Raw genomic sequence first — 21,138 nt, forward strand, 5'->3', positions numbered from 1 at the left:
ACCTAATAAATGTAGGTTTTAAATTGCATTACAATAAGTACATGAGTACTCTTTGTGGGGTAGAATTATAAGTGATTTTTATTTTCTTTATGTTTTTCTAGATGTTCCCACCTTTCTACAATAAAAGGTATTACTTTTACAAATACTTAAAGCAATAAAAGTTACTATTTTGAAAATAATTAAAATCCTAAAAAGGAAATTTGGCAGAAATTTATTTACAGCTATAAATTATATAAATATATATATTATATAATATATATTATATATATGAGGTGGAGCTACTGTACCCTTTATAAAAAGTAGAATGTAAATAAATATCAACATTGCAGTCACTAATTAAACTTATTTTCCAGGTCAGCTATACTCTGGTTGTTAAGATGGTTCTCTTCCAAAATAAGAGAGAAATAGCTAATTCAAGAATGATTACCAGCAGGTGGAAAATTATTTCAGTAGGAATAGCATTGAAAATGTTCTTCTGGAGAAAAATGATGCGCTAATTGAACAAACAAATGACTTGATAAGATTGGTTAGAATCATAGAACTTCAGGGCTGGAAAGAACCAGAAAATTGTATGGTTCAACTCCTGTATCCAAAGTTTGAATTCCTTTTCTATCTTCCCAGATAGTCCATGCCATCTTTAGGCAGCTCCAACTAATGAAAGGACTTCTTTAAAATGAGCTGACATCTATTCCCACATAGCTTTCCTTTATCCACCCCATTACTATCTTTGGGGCCATAATTCAACAAGATGGCTCCTTCTTCTAGAGAACAGCTCTTCAGACAGCTCAAAATAATTAAATCAAAGCAAACCAAAAGGTACTTTGTCTTGACTTTTTTCTTATTTGAAGTAAATGGAAATGGAGAGACCCAGAATATAAACAAGCCAGTGCTGAGTCAATGTTTAAACATATAACCTTTCGGAAAACACACACAGCCATTCTACAGTCAGAATGCCCTGGCAAAGCAATGTCAAGCAATTATCCAGGAGCCAAGAGGCTTAAAGAAACACAGAGAATTCTGCTGGTGGGAGATCTATAGGCACTGGCATACGGGAGGGAGAGGCTCCCTGGAATTTCAGCTCCTTCACTGTGACTTCTCCTGGCTAAAGGTAAGAGAACAGCTGAGGACCAGTGAGCCCTCTGCTTTCCATGTCACATTCTTCCCCAGGCTGTATGACCACAGGCAGAGAGAAGAGATCAGCTGTCTCGGGAGCACAAATATCCCACAGAGTTATTCTGAGGTTTAAATTCCATCTTCCCACTATGGTTTGTACTAGCCCAATCACTTGATGTGTAGTAGCACTTAAAGGCCCAGCTTCACTGGGAATATTTTACAGAGGCATTTGGGGTGTTTGGAGATGAGGATCAAAGCCCTTTGAGAAATCTGCAGCTTGAGAAAAATTAGTGCCTGCTTTTATTAAGCATCATTCCTGACTGATTTTGTACTATATCTAGTCTCTGGGACAGAGCCAATTTCTGTTTCTTGGATATCTTGGTGCCAAAGGGACATTTGTGAGAAGGAAAGTTCCTGTCTGGTGATAGATCCGCTGGGACAGATTAAGGAGTTGGCTGTTCTGAAGCACATTTCTGCTTTTCAAAAGTAGAGCTGAAGAAACGCTTGGAAGAGAAAGCATGATGCTCTTGATTTAGGAAACACTTACACAGAACTAAATATCTAGGTAGCTATTGGAAGTTGTGAGGTGGGAAACAAGAGTAAAGAAAACAGTAAAAAAAAGAAAAAAAAATTGTAAACCCAGTCAGTACTTAGACCTCACCAGATGTTTGACAGCTCATATCCCAAGCATCTGCATTTGAGATGAAGGTTTTCCATTTTTTTCCACCAATATTTGTAGATATTACATAGCCAGGACCTTAGCCTAGTAAATTGCCTACTTCATTTGCCTTCAACTTGACGTTTCTATAAAATTCATTGGTAAATGTTGAAACTCTGGAAATAAATGGGCTGAATTTGTAAGTCAGCATATAAGCTGATAAGCACAAGTTTGCACATGCACACTCTGGTAAAAGTTTTAGGAACACAGTGTAAGCCGATTCTCTTTCTTCCTTTATTTCTTGTTACAGTCACCAATTTTGGTAAAACCCTAATATAGGAGAAAGAGGATTTTTAATTCATGTCACCTGTCACCACTGACAATTTTCCTGCAGATTGACTATCCCATTTAAATAAATTTAATTTTGTGAACAGTTTCTCCCACCTTCTTCTTCCCTCATCTCCACTCCCTGGATAGCTGAAAAGCAAATATTCTGCTACAAAAGGCATTCTTACCTCCGTTTGCTGGGGATGACCCCCATCTCCTCACTGTCTCCCTCCAGCATGACTCTCCTGGCTTGCCACCACTCGTCATCAGAGGCATTGATAACGTGGAGAATATCTCCATATTTAAAACTAAGTCCTTGACTTGGAAGCCCACTGTCCTTGCTCTTGTCGTAGTCAAACATGGCTCTGGAGGAAAGGACAAAAGAGGACACTGTTAGGAATCTCTGTCAGCACAGATTTAGGAGTTGTGGTTTCAAATGTTCACTCTTGCTCTGAGAACCCATCATCATGTGGTATCAACTCCCGGGATGATTCCCTGGGTCACAGTCCACACTCTCAGTGCTTTGGCAACACACTAAAGTTAGCTCTTGCTTCTTCTTGGAGGTTACAGGGGCAGCCCACAGATCCTCAAAACTGAGATCTGCTTCTTTTCTTGGAGATCATCAGATGTTTGAAGGTGATAATAGAAGATGAGAAAGGCAGTTTACTACCTAATTGAGATTTTTTTCCCCTCGCATTACAATCAAATTTTTAAAATTACTAAAAAAAGTAAAATAATAAAGAGAAATATGGCTATCCTTCTAAATGAAGCATTTTGTACTGTAAACAAATCATCTCAGCTGTATCAGCCTGTAGAACTGTTTCTTTCGTAATGGGAAAAAACAGTAACAAAGGTCCACCCATTGAGTAGGTGATCCCTCTACTCAATGAAATATTGGACCACCACTGCAACTGGATGAAGAGGTTAATGCAATCACCTGAATACATGCATAAAATGCAGTAAATTAAAAAATGTATGCATATGTATGGGTATGGCTAGATAAAAGTCATATTAACAGCACGACAAATCTTTCTGCTTCCATATAATGCCGAGCTTACCTCATCATGGCACTTATCTCTGAATTACAATTCTTGCTTTCTGTATCATGCTGCCCTCACTAAAAAGCATTTGCTAAGCATTTGTTAAGGCCAATGCACTGTAATATGTATGAGTGGCAGCATGAAGGAGGTGGAATCAGAATCAAAATGATGAACAAGATCTTAGAAACTAGCTGTCATCTTTAAAAGGTGAACATTTGCCACCACTCCTGTATTGTACACATCCTGCTGTATATCCCATTTTCAAAAATCACCACCACACACATACAGCATATGACTTTCCCAGAGAAGCAGATTTCACTACCTGTTTGTGTATTCCCCTTTGATTTCATTCTAAGAATTTCTTTAGAGTATAACTACTATGTATGCAAAACTAGCAAGATCTGGGGAACAGATTTTTCTAAAAATCTGTTTTATTTTAGATTTTTCCACACTGAAGACCAAGTGTGGTTTTCTTCTTCTTTCTTTGTCCATCAAAGAAATGTCACATCTGCTGCCATGACAACAAGAAAGAGCTGAAGACAGCATCTATAGCTCTTAAACACAGCAGGAAAAGTATAATTACTTGCAACATAGTCCCTTCTTTCATTAACACTGTCTCCCAAAGATGGAATTTGGAGAGGGTTTCCTGGTCCAAGCTCCCGGAATGAATCATTTGCACCTTGACCACCCCTGCCAAAGGCTCAGACAAAGCCCCAGTCAGGAACGGGGAGCTGTGGAAAGACCAACACCCACTCCTGAAGCTATCACTTCTCTGATTCTGTGATGTGACATACATTAGTTAACATTCTTGAGCCACAGATTTTTTGATGCAAAATTAGTCTAATAACAACACTCACCTAGAACTACTGTGATCCTTAATGAAATAACACATATGCAGCACTAAGCCTATAGTATGTGCAGTCTAGTGTAGTACAGTGTGGTTATGAATATGGACTACTGGGTCTATGTCCCGCTCCTACTATGTCTTACTCTTACAGCTAGTCAGCTGGGCAAGTTACTTAGTCTCTTTTAGGCTTCAGTTTCCTCATATACAACATAGTGATAATGATGACAATGATGAGAACAATACCTCCATTACTGAGTGCTGTATGGGTAAAATGTTACATAAGGTAATATACATATAAAGCGTGGACAAATGGACCTGGCACACAATGACAAATAGTAAGCATGAACTGATGTTTTTATTATCTCCCTTTTTCGTTCCGAGTAGATGCTAATACAAACCTTTTCTTTAGATTCTACTCTGTGCAAAAAGGAGTTAACGTAGCAGGCCTGAGACTGCTGTTCTTGCTTGTAAGGGTGGCCCTTGGCTGACATCTGGGAAGTTAGATTTTGGGAGGGTTCCCACCATTTTCTCATAAGAATGGCTTACTGGGCCTAAACTGTTTGTACAAACAATATCATTTATACTGAACACCTGCTTTCTTTCTGGGAGTCTGATATTATGGTATGTGCTAGGCAGAGGCTGCCTACGTGACCAGCTCCCAGTAAACCTGGACATTAAATCTCTAATAAGATTCCCTGGTAGACATTTTGCACCTGTTGTTGCAATTTGTTGCTGGAAGAATTAGGCACTTCCTGTGTGACACCACTGAGAGAGTACTCTCGGAAACTTGCAGCTAATTTTTTCCAGACTTTGTCCTCTGCTCCTGTTCCCTTACCTGACATTGTTTGGTATCTTTTTGCGGTAATAAATCATAATCATGAGCATGATCATGCTGAGTCCTGTGAACTATCCTAGTGAGTCATCAACCTGGGAGTGGTCTTGGGGAACCCCAACACACGCTCTATAGATTGCAAAGCATTTTCACACAAGTTACCTTGTTGTGACTCAATCAGTTGCTGTGAAGAAGGTGTGACAGACATAGTACTATCCTCCCAACTTTTGTTGTTGTTGTTGTTAAAAGATGAGGGACAGATCTACTGGGGCCCACTGACTAAGTCCAGAATATACAGCTCAGTGGCAGCAACCTAGGACTAGATGTTGGGTCTCCAGATCCAAGTCTAGTTCAGTGCTCTTCACTTTGCCCCCTCATTCAACCTGGGAGGTGGTGATGATAAGGTGTGGAAAATGATAACCATGATGGCTACTACTACTTACGCCCTTATTAGGTGGTCTGGAACTTTGTAGTCATTGTCTTATTTGATGTCACAGCAACCCTAAAGGTAAAAATTAGTATCCCCACTTTATAGATGAGGGAAGGAGGCTCAGGAAGTTAAGGAGCCTGGCCCAGGTCACACAAACACATGTGGTGGAGGTTGAATACAAAATGAGGTGTATCTGATTCCAAATTCTGTTTTCTTGGCCATTTTATTACATGGCTCAATTTCCTCGCTTGTTGCCCTCTGGCCATGCTCAGAGTCTAGCAGTGCCAAAGACTTTTAATCTTCCCTTCAGGGCTGATAACCACTTCTTCCCTAAATTCCTGAAACTCCCTTACTGCTCAGTCCTTGTCCAAGTATTTCTTATCCCCAAAGTCCTTGAACTGCTGGCCTGACTCTAGGCTCCTTCTGGATGTAAATTATGGGAAGTTGAGGTAGAGAAACCAACAGAAAGGCTGACAAGTAGTAGCCAAGAAGGCAGGCTCTGGAGCCAGACTGCCTAGGTTTGCAATTTTTTAACTATGTGATCTTAGGCAAGTTACTTAACCCCTCTGGGCCTCAGATTTTCTTAACTGTAAAACTGGCATAAATAATAACACCATCTGTCTCAAAAGAGTTATGGTGAGGATTAAATGAAATAATATACGCAAATTATTGTAACACTGGCCTGGCACTAGTGAGGGCTCAATAAATGTAAGATATTATTATAATAACTGTTATTCTGAAAAACATATTATAATTTGAATCAGGGAGTCTGTGTGCCAATTGTGCCACCTAAAAGCTGTTTTCTGGACTATGCATAAAGACATCTAAAATATCTCTGTATCCTCAGGACCTAGTAGGGTGCCGGATCCAAAGTAGATCCTCAATACAGGTGTGTGAAAATGTTTCAGGTGGCTTTTGAAAGCCCTTCTTCTCTCACGTCTCTGCATTCCCATTTGAAGTGGGAGTGGGGACTATTCCTGGAGGTTTCTACCAGGTCAGGCATTCACTCGCCTGTACTCTTCTATTCCCGAGAGTCCTTAAGGGGAACTTTCCCACGCCTGCTGTTAGATGCAGGTGTCCTTCCTAAGGAGCTCAGCAACAGGTTCTTTCCATGAGCTCTATTGATCTTGGACAATCTGCCCCTCTAGGATTACATTTATTCAGACTTGGCAGGTCCCTAAAACCAAGGAGCTGACACATTTCAGCAGCCTCTGGCTCCTTTGGATATTAATGGATCCTCACATCTGGGAAAAATGCTACAGTGCCCCATCACCTAATTTAACAAGCGATAAGCTGTTTTTAATTTGCTTTATGTGCTAATTCATCACAGCAACTTTTATAAAATGCCATTAAGACTCACACTTTCCATCCAGGGTGCTTTTAACAAGTCCATTAGACAAGTAGAATTAGACATGAATAATGTAATAACTCTCCTATCCCTCCTGCCCCTCCTGAATTTCAACGTGTGGTGGCCCCTTGCCAACTGGGGAAGTCTAGTAAGGGAAGAGTGAAGGAGCTGCTCATCCTCATGACTGTGCAATATGGCTGTGAGATACCTGGGTACCCTACTAAAATAGTGCTTTTTAGGTGTTACACAATGCAGTAAGCATTTTATATTCATTGTCTCACTCAATTTATGGGGTAGGCAACATAGCATATGGATTATATGCCAGTCTTCCAAGACAGAGAAGACCTGGGTTTATGTCCCAGTTCTGCCATTCTTAGCTGTATAATTTGGGCATGTTACTTAACTTCTTAGATAACCACTTTACCTTAGATGGGCGTTCTCTTATTTAGGAAATGCAGATAATAATGGTACTAACGCAAAAGGGTGCTGTGGAGATATGACAATGGGACGACACATGTAAAATATCCAACACAAATGAGTTCCACTTTGTTATTATTTCTGACAACAATTCTGCCATGTAAGCATTTTTGTTCTCATAAAGAAAATGAGATATAAAGAGGTGAAATGAAAATAAGATAGTAAGTAGCAGAACCAGGATTAAAATATAGATAGATGTGTCTCACTCAAAAGTTCATGTTCATAATCTCAGAATTCTTGGAATTCTTGATAAGAAGTGTTGTACTTAGATCTTATACCTAAGGATTTCATGATTTGATGATAACACTTATAGTGATACTATGGACTAGCCTGCAAAAAAGACGCATGAGTAGTTTATAGAGGACACATTCAGTTCTCACAGCTATCCTGCAATGCATATATTAGCCCTGTATTATAGAAGAGGAAATACAGACTTGGATAATTTAAGCAACATGTTCAGTGTCATGCCAGTTATCAAGTGATGGGGCAGGACTCAAATCCTGTCTGCCTCTAAGACCTATGAATTTTCTGCTATACCAACCTCTATGTTCTCTTGCAAGCAACTCTTTCCAGCTCAAAACACTCACACTCTCCCCTTGGGCTTAGATTGAGGTAATATTTAACAATCATGGAGCTTAAAAGTATTGGTGTTTACTATATATGCCAGGGAATTTAGTTTTGGCTGTACCACTTTAAAGCTAGGATAGCAGTGAATGATGAGGATGGAGAGACAGTATCACTAAGAATAGGAAAAATTATTTGATGTGTTTCATAGTTAACAAGGATATGGTAGGAGAAATAATATCCTTAACTCACTCTCCCAAAATGTCCACACTTTAATTCTCAGAGTTTATGAATATTTTATCTCATACAGCAAAAGGGACTTGGAGATGTGATTAAGCTTAAGGATCTGGAGAGCGGGAGATTGTCCTGGATTATCTGGGTGGACCCAATCAAATTGCATGAATCTTTAGAAGTGGAAGAGGAAGACAAAAAGAGTAGATCAGAGAGATGTGACTTGGGAAGGACTTGATCCACCACTGCTGGCTTCAAAGTTAGGGGAAGAGGACCACAAGCCAAGGAAATGGTAGCCTTCATAAACTGCGAATGGTTATTAGGTTACAGCCATCAGGCACCTATGAGTGGTGGTTCCAAGATGGCCAAATAGGAACAGTTCCAGTCTACAGTTCCCAGTGTGAGCAACACAGAAGACAGGTGATTTCTGCATTTCCAACTGAGGTACCAGGTTCATCTCACTGGGGTGTGTCAGACAGTGGGTGCAGGACAGAGGGTGCAGCCCACTGAGCGAGAGCTGAAGCAGGGCGAGGCATTGCCTCACCCAGGAAGTGCAAGGGGGAAGGGAATTCCCTTTCCCAGCCAAGGGAAACTGTAACACACAGCACCTGGAAAACTGGGTCACTCCCACCCTAATACTGGGCTTTTCCAAGGGTCTTAGCAAACGGCACACCAGGAGATTATATCCTGCGCCTGACTCAGTGGGTCCCACACCCACAGGGCCTTCCTCATTGCTAGCACAGCAGTCTGAGATCTAACTGCAAGGTGGCAGCAGTGAGGCTGGGGGAGGGCACCCACCATTGCTGAGGCTTGAGTAGGTACACAAAGCGGGCCAGGAAGCTTGAACTGGGTGGAGCCCACCGCAGCTCAAGGAAGCTTGCCTGCCTCTCTGTAGACTCCACCTCTGGGGACAGGGCATAGCCAAACAAAAGGCAACAGAAACCTCTGCAGATTTAAATGTACCTGTCTGACAGCTTTGAAGAGAGTAGTGGCTCTCCTAGCATGGAGTTTGATATCTAAGAACAGAAAGACTGCCTCCTCAAGTGGATCCCTGACCCCTGAGTAGCCTAACTGGGAGGCACCCCCTAGTAGGGGCAGACTAACACTTCATACGGCCAGGCACCCCTCTGAGACGAAGCTTCCAGAGGAATGATCGGGCAGCAACATTTGCTGTTCAGTAATATTCACTCTTCTGCAGCCTCTGCTGCTGATACCCAGGCAAACAGGGTCTGGAGTGGACCTCTAGCAAACTCTAACACACCTGCAACTGAGGGTCCTGACTGTTAGAAGGAAAACTAACAAACAGAAAGGAAAAGCATCAACATCAACAAAAAGAACATCCACATCAAAACCCCATCTGTACGTCACCATCATCAAAGACCAAAGGTAGATAAAACCACAAAGATGGGGAAAAAACAAAGCAGAAAAGCTGAAAATTCTAAAAATCAGAGTGTCTCTCTCGCTCCAAAGGAATGCAGCTCCTTGCCAGCAACCGAACAAAGCTGGACGGAGAATGACTGATGAGTTGAGAGAAGAAGGCTTCACATGATCAAACCTCTCCAAGCTAAAGAAGGAAGTTCAAACTCATCACAAAAGAAGATAAAAACCTTGAAAAGTGATTAGACGAATGGCTAACTAGAATAGCCAATATAGACAAGTCCTTAAATGACCTGATAGAGTTGAAAACCATGGTACAAGAACTACGTGACAAATGCACAAGCTTCAGTAACCAATTCAATCACCTATAAGAAAGGGTATCAGTAATTGAAGATCAAATGAATGAAATGAAGTGAGAAGAGAAGTTTAGAGAAAAAAGAGTAAAAAGAAATGAAAAAAGCCGCCAAGAAATATGGGACTAGGTGAAAAGACCAAATCTATGTCTGATGGGTGTACCTGAAAGTGACGGGGAGAATGGAACCAAGTTGGAAAACACTCTGCAGGATATTATCCAGGAGAACTTCCCCAACATAGCAAGGCAGGCCAACGTTCAAATTCAGGACATACAGAGAATGCCACAAAGATACTCCTCGAGAAGAACAACTCCAAGACACATAATTATCAGATTCACCAAAGTTGAAATGAAGGAAAAAATGCTAAGGGCAGCCAGAGAGAAAGGTCGGGTTACCCACAAAGGGAAGCCCATCAGACTAACAGCAGATCTCTAGGCAGAAACTCTACAAGCCAGAAGAGAGTAGGGGCCTATATTTAACATTCTTAAAGAATTTTCAACCCAGAATTTAATATCCAGCCAAACAAAGTTTCATAAGTGAAGGAGAAATAAAATCCTTTACAGACAAGCAAATATTGAGAGATTTTGTCACCACCAGGCCTGCTCTACAAGAGCTCCTGAAGGAAGCACTAAACATGGAAAGGAACAACTGGTACCAGCCACTGCAAAAATATGCCAAAATGTAAAGACCATCAATGCTAGGAAGAAACTGCATCAACTAACAAGCAAAATAATCAGCCAACGTCATAATGACAGGATCAAATTCACACATAACAATGTTAACCTTAAATGTAAAAGGGCTAAATGCTCTAATTAAAAGACACAGACTGGCAAATTGGATAAAGAATCAAGATCCATCAGTGTGCTGTATTAAGGAGACCCATCTCATGTGTAGAGACACACATAGGCTCAAAATAAAGAGATAGAGGGAGATCTACCAAGCAAATGGAAAACAAAAAAAGGCAGGGGTTGCAAATCTTAGTCTCTGATAAAACAGACTTTAAACCAACAAAGACCGAAAGAGACAAAGAAGGCCATTACATGATGGTAAAAGGATCAATTCAACAAGAAGAGCTAACTATCCTAAATATATATGCACCCAATACAGGAGCACCCAGATTCATAAAGCAAGTCCTTAGAGACTTACAAAGAGACTTAGACTCCCACACAATAATAATGGGAGACTTTAACACCCCACTGTCAACATTAGACAGATCGAGACAGAAAGTTAACAACGATACCCAGGAATTGAACTCAGCTCTGCACCAAGTGGACCTAATAGACATCTACAGAAATCTCCACCCCAAATCAACAGAATATACATTCTTCTCAGCACCACATCACACTTATTCCAAAATTGACCACATAATTGGAAGTAAAGCACTCCTCAGCAAATATAAAAGAACAGAAATTATAACAAACTGTCTCTCACACCACAGTGCAATCAAACTAGAGCTTAGGATTAAGAAACTCACTCAAAACCACTCCACTACATGGAAACTGAACAACCTGCTCCTGAATGACTACTGGGTACATAATGAAATGAAAGCAGAAATAAAGATGTTCTTTGAAACCAATGAGAACAAAGACACAACATACCAGAATCTCTGGAACACATTTAAAGCAATGTGTAGAGGGAAATTTATAGCACTAAATGCCCACAAGAGAAAGCAAGAAAGATCTAAAATTGACACCCTAACATCACAATTAAAAGAACTAGAGAAGCAAGAGCAAACACTTTCAAAAGCTAGCAGAAGGCAAGAAATAACTAAGATCAGAGCAGAACTGAAGGAGATAGACACAAAAAACCCTTCAAAAAAATCAATGAATCCAGGAGCTGGTTTTTTGAAACGATCAACAAAATTGATAGACCGCTAGCAAGACTAATAAAGAAGAAAAGAGAGAAGAATCAAAAAGACGCAATAAAAAATGATAAAGGAGATATTACCACCGATCCCACAGAAATACAAACTATCATCAGAGAATACAACAAACACCTCTGTGCAAATAAACTAGAAAACCTAGAAGAAATGGATAAATTCCTGGACATATACACCCTCCCAAGACCAAACCAGGAAGAAGTTGGAATCCCTGAATAGACCAAAGACAGGTGCTGAAATTGAGGCAATACTTAATAGCCTACCAATCAAAAAAAGTGCAGGACCAGATGGATTCCAGCCGAATGCTACCAGAGGTACAAGGAGGAGCTGGGACCATTCCTTCTGAAACTATTCGAATCAATAGAAAAAGAGGGAATCTTCGCTAACTCATTTTATGAGGCCAACATCATCCTCATAAGAAAGCCTGGCAGAGACACAGCAAAAAAAAAGAATTTTAGACCAATATCCCTGATGAACATGGATGCAAAGATCCTCAATAAAATACTGGCAAACCGAATCCAGCAACATATCAAAAAGCTTATCCACCATGATCGAATGGGCTTCATCCCTGGGATGCAAGGCTGGTTCAACATATGCAAATCAGTACACGTAATCCAGCATATAAACAGAACCAAAGATAAAAACCACATGATTATCTCAATAGATGCAGAAAAGGCCTTTGACAAAATTCAACAGCCCTTCATGCTAAAAAAACTCGCAATAAATTCGCTATTGATGGAACGTATCTCAAAATAATAAGAGCTATTTATGACAAGCCCACAGCCATATGGAACCAAAAAAGACCCTGCATTACCAAGACAATCCTAAGCCAAAAGAACAAAGCTGGAAGCGTCATGCTACCTGACTTCAAACTATACTACAAGGCTACAGTAACCAAAACAGCATGGTACTGGTACCAAAACAGAAATACAGACCAATGGAACAGAAAAGAGTTCTCAGAAATCATACTGAATGGGCAAAAACTGGAAGCATTCCATTTGAAAACTAGCACAAGACAGGGATGCCCTCTCTCACCACTCCTATTTAACATAGTGCTGGAAGTTCTGGCCAGGGCAATCAGGCAGGAGAAAGAAATAAAGGGTATTCAATTAGGAGAAGAGGAAGTCAAATTGTCCCTGTTTGCAGATGACGTGATTTTATATTTAGAAAACCCCATTGTCTCAGCCCAAAATCTCCTTAAGCTGATAAGCAACTTCAGCAAAGTCTCAGGATACTAAATCAATGTGCAAAAATCACAAGCATTCTTATACACCAAGAACAGACAAACAGAGAGCCAAATCATGAGTGAACTCCCATTCACAATTGCTTCAAAGAGAATAAAATACCTAGGAATCCAACTTACAAGGGATGTGAAGGACATCTTCAAGGAGAACTACAAACCATTGCTCAATGAAATAAAAGAGGAAACAAACAAATGGAAGAACATTCCATGCTCATGGATAGGAAGAATCAATATCATGAAAATGGCCATACTGCCCAAGGTAATTTATAGATTCAATGTCATCCCCATTAAGCTACCAATTACTTTCTTCACAGAATTGGAAAAAACTACTTTAAAGTTCATATGGAACCAAAAAAGACCCTGCATTACCAAGACAATCCTAAGCCAAAAGAACAAAGGTGGAAGCATCACGCTACCTGACTTCAAACTATACTACAAGGCTACAGTAACCAAAACAGCATGGTACTGGTACCAAAATGGAGATACAGACCAATGGAACAGAAAAGAGTTCTCAGAAATAATACTACACATCTACAACCATCTGATCTTTGACAAACCTGACAAAAACAAGAAATGGGGAAAGGATTCCCTATTTAAAAATTGATGCTGGGAAAACTGGCTAGCCATAAGTAGAAAGCTGCAACTGGATCCCTTCCCTACAACTTATATGAAAATTAATTCAAGATGGATTAGAGACTTAAATGTTAGACCTAAAACCATAAAAACCCTAGAAGAAAACCTAGGCAATACCATTCAGGATATAGGCATGGGCAAGGACTTCATGTCTAAAACACCAAAACAATGGCAACAAAAGCCAAAATGGACAAATGGGATCTAATTAAACTAAAGAGCTTCTGCACAGCAAAAGAAACTACCATCAGAGTGAACAGGCAACCTACAGAATGGGGGAAAATTTTTGCAATCTACTCATCTGACAAAGGGCTAATATCCAGAACCTACAAAGAACTTAAACAAATTTACAAGAAAAAAACAAACAACCCCATCAAAAAGTGGGCAAAGGATATGAACAGACATTTCTCAAAAGAAGGCATTTATGCAGCCAACAGACCAATGAAAAAATGCTCTTTATCTCTTGCCATCAGAGAAATGCAAATCAAAACCACAATGAGATACCATCTCACACCAGTTAGAACAGTGATCATTAAAAAGTCAGGAAAAAATAGGTGCTGGAGAAGATGTGGAGAAATAGGAACACTTTTACACTGTTGGTGGGACTGTAAACTAGTTCAACCATTGTGGAAGACAGTGTGGTGATTCCTGAAGGATCTAGAACTAGAAATACTATTTGAATCAGCGATCCCATTACTGGGTATATACCCAAAGGTTTATAAATCATGCTGCTATAAAGACACATGCACACGTATGTTTATTGTGGCACTATTCACAATAGCAAAGACTTGGAACCTGCCCAGGTGTTCATCAATGACAGACTGGATTAAGAAAATGTGGCACATATACACCATGGAATACCATGCAGCCATAAAAAAGGATGAGTCCTTTGTAGGGACATGGATGCAGCTGGAAACCATCATTCTCAGCAAACTATCGCAAGAACAGAAAACCAAACACCGCATGTTCTCACTCATAGGTGGGAATTGAACAATGAGAACACTTGGACACAGGAAGGAGAATATCACACACTGGGGCCTGTTGTGAGGTGGGGAGAGGGGGTAGGGGAGGGATAGCATTAGGAGATATACCTAATGTAAATGACGAGTTAATGGGTGCAGCACACCAACATGGCACATGTATACATATGTAACAAACCAGCACCTTGTGTCCCTGTACCCTAGAACTTAAAGTACATTAAAAAAAAAAAAAAAAAAAAAAAAAGGCCAGGCGCGGTGGCTCAAGCCTGTAATCCCAGCACTTTGGGAGGCCGAGACAGGTGGATATCGAGGTCAGGAGATCGAGACCATCCTGGCTAACATGGTGAAATCCCATCTCTAGTAAAAAATACAAAAAACTAGCCAGGTGTGGTGGTGGGGGCCTGCAGTCCCAGCTACTCGGGAGGCTGAGGCAGGAGAATGGTGTAAACCTGGGATGCGGAGCTTGCAGCGAGCTGAGATCCGGCCACTGCACTCCAGCCTGGGTGACAGAGTGAGACTCCATCTCAAAAAAGAAAAAAAAAAAAAAAGCAGGCACCTTAGTCCTACAACCATATGATGACCTGAATGAGCAGGAAATGATTTTCCTATTGAGCCTCCAGAAGGGCTACAGACTGCTGAAAGCTTTATTTTATTCTGGTGAGATCTGTACCAGACATACAGAACTATAAGATAATAAATTTGTGTTGTTTTAAGTCATTAGGTCTGTGATAATTTGTTATGGCAGCAATAGAAAACTAATACCAACTTTGGTACCAGAAGTATATGTAACAAATACCTAAAAGTGTAGAAATAGCTTTTGAATTGGGACGTAGGCAGAGGCTAGAAGAATGTTGAGGAACATGATAGGAAAAAAACCTAGATTGATTCTAAGAAGAGATTTGCAGAAATACAGACTTTAAGGATATTTCCAGGGAAGCTTTAAAAACTTCTTAGAGAAATCTGGACTTGGAGAATGCTGAGGGTGATAGCTCAAATGGAAATGAGAAGCATGTTATTGGAAACTGTAGGAAAGGGATCCTGGTTATATAGTGGTGGGAAGCTTAGTAGAATTACACTCTGTAGTTATGTGAAAAGATGAATCTTTGGGGGTCAGAGGGCAGACTGTGGTAGGAAGAATAATGGTTCTCCAAAGAGAACCTTAATCTCTAGAGCCTTATGTGGCAAAGGCCATTTGTGGATGTGATTAAGGTCAAGGGTCTTGAGATGGGGAGATTATCCTAGATTATGTGGGTGGGCCCAATCTAATCACATGAGTCCTTAAAACTAGAAGAGAAAGGCAGAATAGAGATGGAACATGGAAAGGACTTGAGTGCCATTGCTAAGATTTGAAAATGGAGGAAGCAAATTTGTCATAGCAGTAATGTAAAGCTAAAACAGAGGACAAGAAACAACATGCAGCTTTAATAGAGGACAGGTAAAAGACAAGGGTCACCAGTTTGAGGATTCTGTCAAAGATTCTTTGGAATAAAACAACTACTCAGCAACAACAACAACAACCCACTGAGTGCCTGTTATTGACCAGGTTGTGTGCAAAGTACATTTATGTAATTCCATCTCATTGAATCCCTGTAAATAGTTTGAGATATAGGTATGATTATTTTTACTTTGTAGATAAAGAACTTAAGAACTTAAGGTTTTAATTCTAATTCTCACAAAAACCTTAGGTGATAAATATAGTTTTCCCGATTTTAGGATAAAGAAGCTGAGATACAGAAGAAGCAGCCCTTTCCTTCTCTAAAATTTCAAATCACTCTGCTCTTTTACCTCTCTGGGAAGCCTACAACTTCTAGTCTTGAGTGAAAATATGTCTCATCTCCTTTACTACATCAGAAACAACATCAGGGGCTCCCAGATCAAGCCTCAGCACAGAATTTTCACAGATGGATTTATAAATGAACAAATGAATCAGCATATTATTCCTTTCTGTGCTGTGAACTTGTTTGGTCTAGGGAGGCCTTTGTTTCTCTGACAACATTAAGACCAAAGGAACAGAGTGTTTTGACTCAATTTCCTTCATTTCTTGAAGTTGAGGCCTCTGCTTGATTAGAGGAGACCTGGTCCTCCCCTTTCTATGCAGCAAGAGAAAGAACAATAGCAACAGAAAATAAAGTCTGCTCTCTGCTCCATCCCACTGTGCCTGGCTTGGACACATAAGAACCATTTTCACATTGTCAAGGTAAGCACATATGAACAGTGCAAGAAGCATAGATGTTGGAGTGAAGAAACACACGGTTAAGTCAGTCCACTCTTTCTAGCTGATTGTCATTCAGAAAATAAGTGGAGTAATCTGAACTTCAGTTTTATCTATAAAATGAGGTTTATCAGTCCTACATCTCACATATTTGCAGAAATTCAATGAGATGATATAAGGAAGAGCATTTCACATAATAACTGGCAAAACAGAAGTTCCTTTATTTCACCTCTTCTCTACTCTAAAGATGAGCAAGTGTCCCACAAGTACTGGAAGGGGGATGAAATACGGATGGTGATTTTTCAAATGTGACATAAAAATGCGTATGTAGTAAACTTCTTCAAAACATTTTCTCACTAGAGGGGTATGGGAAAGGATGCTGGGAGCAGAGATATCTAAACTTTAGTTGCTCTTATTTTATAAAAATCACATTTTTCTATTTGTATTATCTTCTTAAAAACAATCACTCACCCACTCATGCATTTAGTGAATATGTGTTTTGATAACAGAGAAGGCACCCTGGAAGTAAAAAGAAGTTTAGATGGAGTGAGGAGTGCGGATTTCTAGTCCTGGCTTCAACATAATTCACTATGTGAGTAAGGTACTTAACCTCTATGGGCTTCAGCTTCTACAATAATTAATAGACCAACTACATTTCTCTAGGATGTATTCAACTGTGACCCAAAAGATAGCTTCCAAAATGTAGGCATTATTCTCATTCTGTCAAAGGGAAGATTTATTATGTTTCATGGATTGTATCACATGGGCTATACCATTTAATCAACCTTATAAAGCAGATTTGTATTCTTTAAAGATACTCTTCTTATTACAACAGACTGCTTCTATGTTTTGAGGGTGTTGGGAAATGTCCATTTCTATTGTTACTAAAAATCAGGCAATGACTGTCATGACTGCAGATAGAACTAATTGGACACTAACCAGAGGTCCTTACAGCTTGGGCCTCCCTGCAGCTATAGCTTTTTGATTATAATCAAGGAAGAAGCATAACTTCCAGAGGAACAACTGTCTCTTTCTCTCTCTTAAGTCCTCAATGCTCCCGATTCCCCAAGAGACGTGGTATGAGCAGATTTCACATGTCCGGAGGCTTGCATGTTGATCATTTTGGACAACTCATCATCAGAGTCTCCCGGGACGGGGCCCACTTGAGCCCACCTTCTCTTTCAGGCTGTCCTGGCAGTCTATCAGATTGGTTGACCCTCCAGTGTTGACTGATAAGTCTCTTATCTGAGGGAAACAGAGGCAAATCTGAACTTATGCAGAGCCAGAACTCACTGGACCACAGTGAATGGCATTTCAGGTTTCAGGGCTGGGTGAGGCTGCAAAGATTAATCATCTTAAAATCATTTTCCTTTCCCCCAAATGCCATCAGCTGGCTACTCAAAAAATGAAATGTGGGTAAGAGGAAGATGGCTTGGATGAACAGCCCAGGTTTTATGACACTTTCAAGAGCTCTTATGTTCTGGGTCTGTGTATTAGGCAATTGAGATATGTTAACTGAGATATTTCAGAGAGACTGACACAGCCCTTATTATGGTCTTTTATTTCTGAATTGAGCTGAAAATGTAGATCAAGCTTTGATATTCACCTTTCAGTATCTTACTGCCATTAGTTAGTAAACTCGGGGTGGGAAAAAGAAGAAATATCCTGGCATGGAATTTTATTATTGCTAATACACAATTATCATTAAAACATTTAAGTTTATATATGCATGACTCATGTAAAGATCATGAGATGGGAAACTCAGATCGTCCTGGATTCAAATATTAGCTCGCTATTTTAAGCTGCAGTATGAGTTTCAGCAAATTACTTCATATCTTTGTATCTGGGCTTCTGTATATGCAAAATGAGGGGCAAGAATCCCTCTCCAACAGGGTCCTTATGAGAATTACACATGAGAGCTTTTAGAATCCAGTAGGTACTCAATATTTGTTAATTGAGTCTAAAAAATCTAATTTTTTCCCCTACAAATTCTATACCCTGGTTCTAGTGTTACTCACTGGAATATAAACAAATTAAGTCTACTTCTGCTAACCAGTGGCACTCTTTTAAGTGTTTATGGACTGACAAATGATAAAGCTAGTACGGTCCCTAGCTCAGCGGAGGTGCTGGATAAAGCTCATTTTACTCATGAGTATATGAAAAATGGGAGAAAGACATTCAAGAGCATCTGAAATCACTCCTCCGAATCCTTAGTACCATCATAGTAGCTTATCAGGATAAGTAATGAAATTTACACACCACAATATCAGAAAGTTGGGCAATCACTTTGCCTGCCCCAATACTGAGTTTGTTATTCTACCTATGATTTTTCTGAAAACTGGATGGAAACTATAGGCTGTATGGTAGCAGGAGAAGACCTGATATTAGGGAACTCACCCTTCTAAATCTCATATGCCTATAAAGTTTCCCAATATCACCTGTTGACTAGAGATAGAGAGGACATATGGTTCCTTACTCACCCAGGCAAAAGCACTGAGTTCAGAATGTAATCAAACTCCCACATATGGAAATGAGATAATATTCATTTAAATATTAAATGTGACATTATTTTCATAGTATCTACTATGTGCCAGGCACTCTATTGTTTGTTGGGACTCAGCAAAGGCTTTCTTCCTACAGTTGCACAGCTTGATGTTTGGTTGGGAATATGGGTAAGAAGGTATATTGATTTGGCCACTCACTTACTCATTTTCATTCAGCAAATACTTTTAAGCATTTACTATGTGTCAATGATGGTTCTAGGAGCTTGGGATCTATCAGTGAATAAAAACAGATAAAAATTCCTGCCTTCATGGATTTTATATTCTAGTAAGAGGAGATGGGCAAAAAACAATAAACATAATAAATAGGCAAATAGTATGATAGGTTAGGAGTTGATTGTTGCTATGGAAAAAGTTAAAAATAGAGCATGGTAAGGGGGATCAGGATTCTGAGATAGAGTAGGACTACGGTGGCAGTGAAGGCTGCATTTTTAAATGGGGTGTTTTTTTAAGGTAGGGCTCGCTGAAAAAGAGATGTTTGAGGCAAGGCTTGAAGGAGGTGAGGGAGTTAGATATGCAGGCATCTGAGGGAAGAGTGCTCTAGGACGGAACAACCAGTGCAAAGGCTGTAAATACAGTTACAGTTGAGTCTGATATGTGCTGTGTTAGGAATTAGTATAGGGTGCTGCTCAGGGATTGTAGCGCTCCTAGGAAGTCTCATCAGGTGCTCATAAAGAAGTTGGTGAATGGAGAGACGATTCATCACAATTTACTAGCAGAGGAGTGGTAGCACACCTGCCCACCCCTCCCTACTGAGCAGCCTTATCTTTCAGCCATTTTCTTAATGGAAGCCTCCTCTGTAATAATAGTAATCTCATATTCTTGAGGGCTCAGCTTCCTTCCTTCAGCCTCTCCCACTTCCTAAGTCTCATTGGAAACATGCACATGAGTTGGACCACTGAACAGCTTTTCTTCTTTCAGACACACATGACCACAATTTATACAGTGCAAATCAAATTCTTGGCCAAGAATTTTTTCTAACATTGTTATGAAAGTAGAAGTATTGATTATTATAAAAGAATTCTGCAACTTTCATTCTTTGAAAACCATGACTTTCTCTGGGAATCCTTCCTGAATCTATCTAGATAGGGCTATTTCTTTCACTCTTTGTGCCACATTGCAACCTTGTATGCGCTCTTATTCTTGTGCTTAGCAGGCTACATTTCAGTTGATTCATCTGCAGGTCTATCTTTCCTTCTAGATTTCTTGACTCATCAGAGTTAGGTGGAGTCTTACTTACCTCTGTATCCCTTGCAAAGAGGAAAAGGTGCTCATAAAACCAGGCTAAATTGAACTGAACTAAATTCAGAACACAAACTGTCTGAACTTCAGAAAACTGCCTCATCTTGTTTGGTCTCTTGAAGTTTCCCCATCTGTAAAATGGGATTAAAATATTGTATTTCATCAACTTAAAGATTTAAAAAATTTTTTATGTCTAAAATCAGGATGTTTCTCCACCATCAATGCCATCTCATAATTTAATTGGCAGAATTTTTCCTTTCTTGGTAACACATAGGGTACATCTTACAAATAAGGACAACCTAGATTCAATTAAACATGGTAGGAACTATCTCACAAGTTGTTGTGAAGATTAATGAATTATAGATGAAAAGCCCTCAGATCAGTACCTGAAATAAAGAAAGAAGTAAGCACTGTGTGTGTGTGTGTGTGTGTGTGTGTGTGTATGTGTATGTGTTTGCTGCTGCTGTTGCTGTGCTGTTATATATTGTAAGTCATTTAGAATCACCCCATCATTCTCTTTTCTTCTTGTACACATTTTTGCAAACACTTTTAGTACTCTTTCCTCAGTGACTGTTCAAAAAGGGCTGATAGCTCAAATACTGTGCTGTAGTCTGACTTTCACACTGTAAGGTTCTGTTCAGTAGCTCATTTAATTGAATAAAATGTCTGTAGAATATGTCCCCAGCATTTGCCAATAGTTCAGAAATTTAGAGGGAAAAACCTAAAGAGATCCAGTACATTATGTTTATACTTTTAGTATTTATAGTTTATGTGAATATTATTAGTATTGTATT

The 21,138-nt window shown here is 39.7% G+C and overlaps 2 protein-coding genes across 29 annotated transcripts in view; both read right to left on the bottom strand.

The window, feature by feature from the left end:
• CCDC90B (coiled-coil domain containing 90B) overlaps window positions 1-21,138 on the bottom strand; it is a 695,243-nt gene that overhangs the window by 276,293 nt on the left and 397,812 nt on the right. The window lies entirely within an intron of this gene.
• Window positions 1-21,138, bottom strand: part of DLG2 (discs large MAGUK scaffold protein 2) — a 2,230,265-nt gene that overhangs the window by 80,425 nt on the left and 2,128,702 nt on the right. For all 28 annotated transcript variants that reach the window (XM_050755793.1, XM_050755797.1, XM_050755794.1 and 25 more), the window contains one exon: window positions 2,287-2,463. In XM_050755793.1, the coding sequence (XP_050611750.1) occupies window positions 2,287-2,463 (177 nt within the window). The remainder of the gene's footprint in view (window positions 1-2,286; window positions 2,464-21,138) is intronic.

This window comes from Macaca thibetana, chromosome 14, assembly GCF_024542745.1.
Source record: "Macaca thibetana thibetana isolate TM-01 chromosome 14, ASM2454274v1, whole genome shotgun sequence".
Taxonomy (NCBI): Eukaryota; Metazoa; Chordata; class Mammalia; order Primates; family Cercopithecidae; genus Macaca; species Macaca thibetana.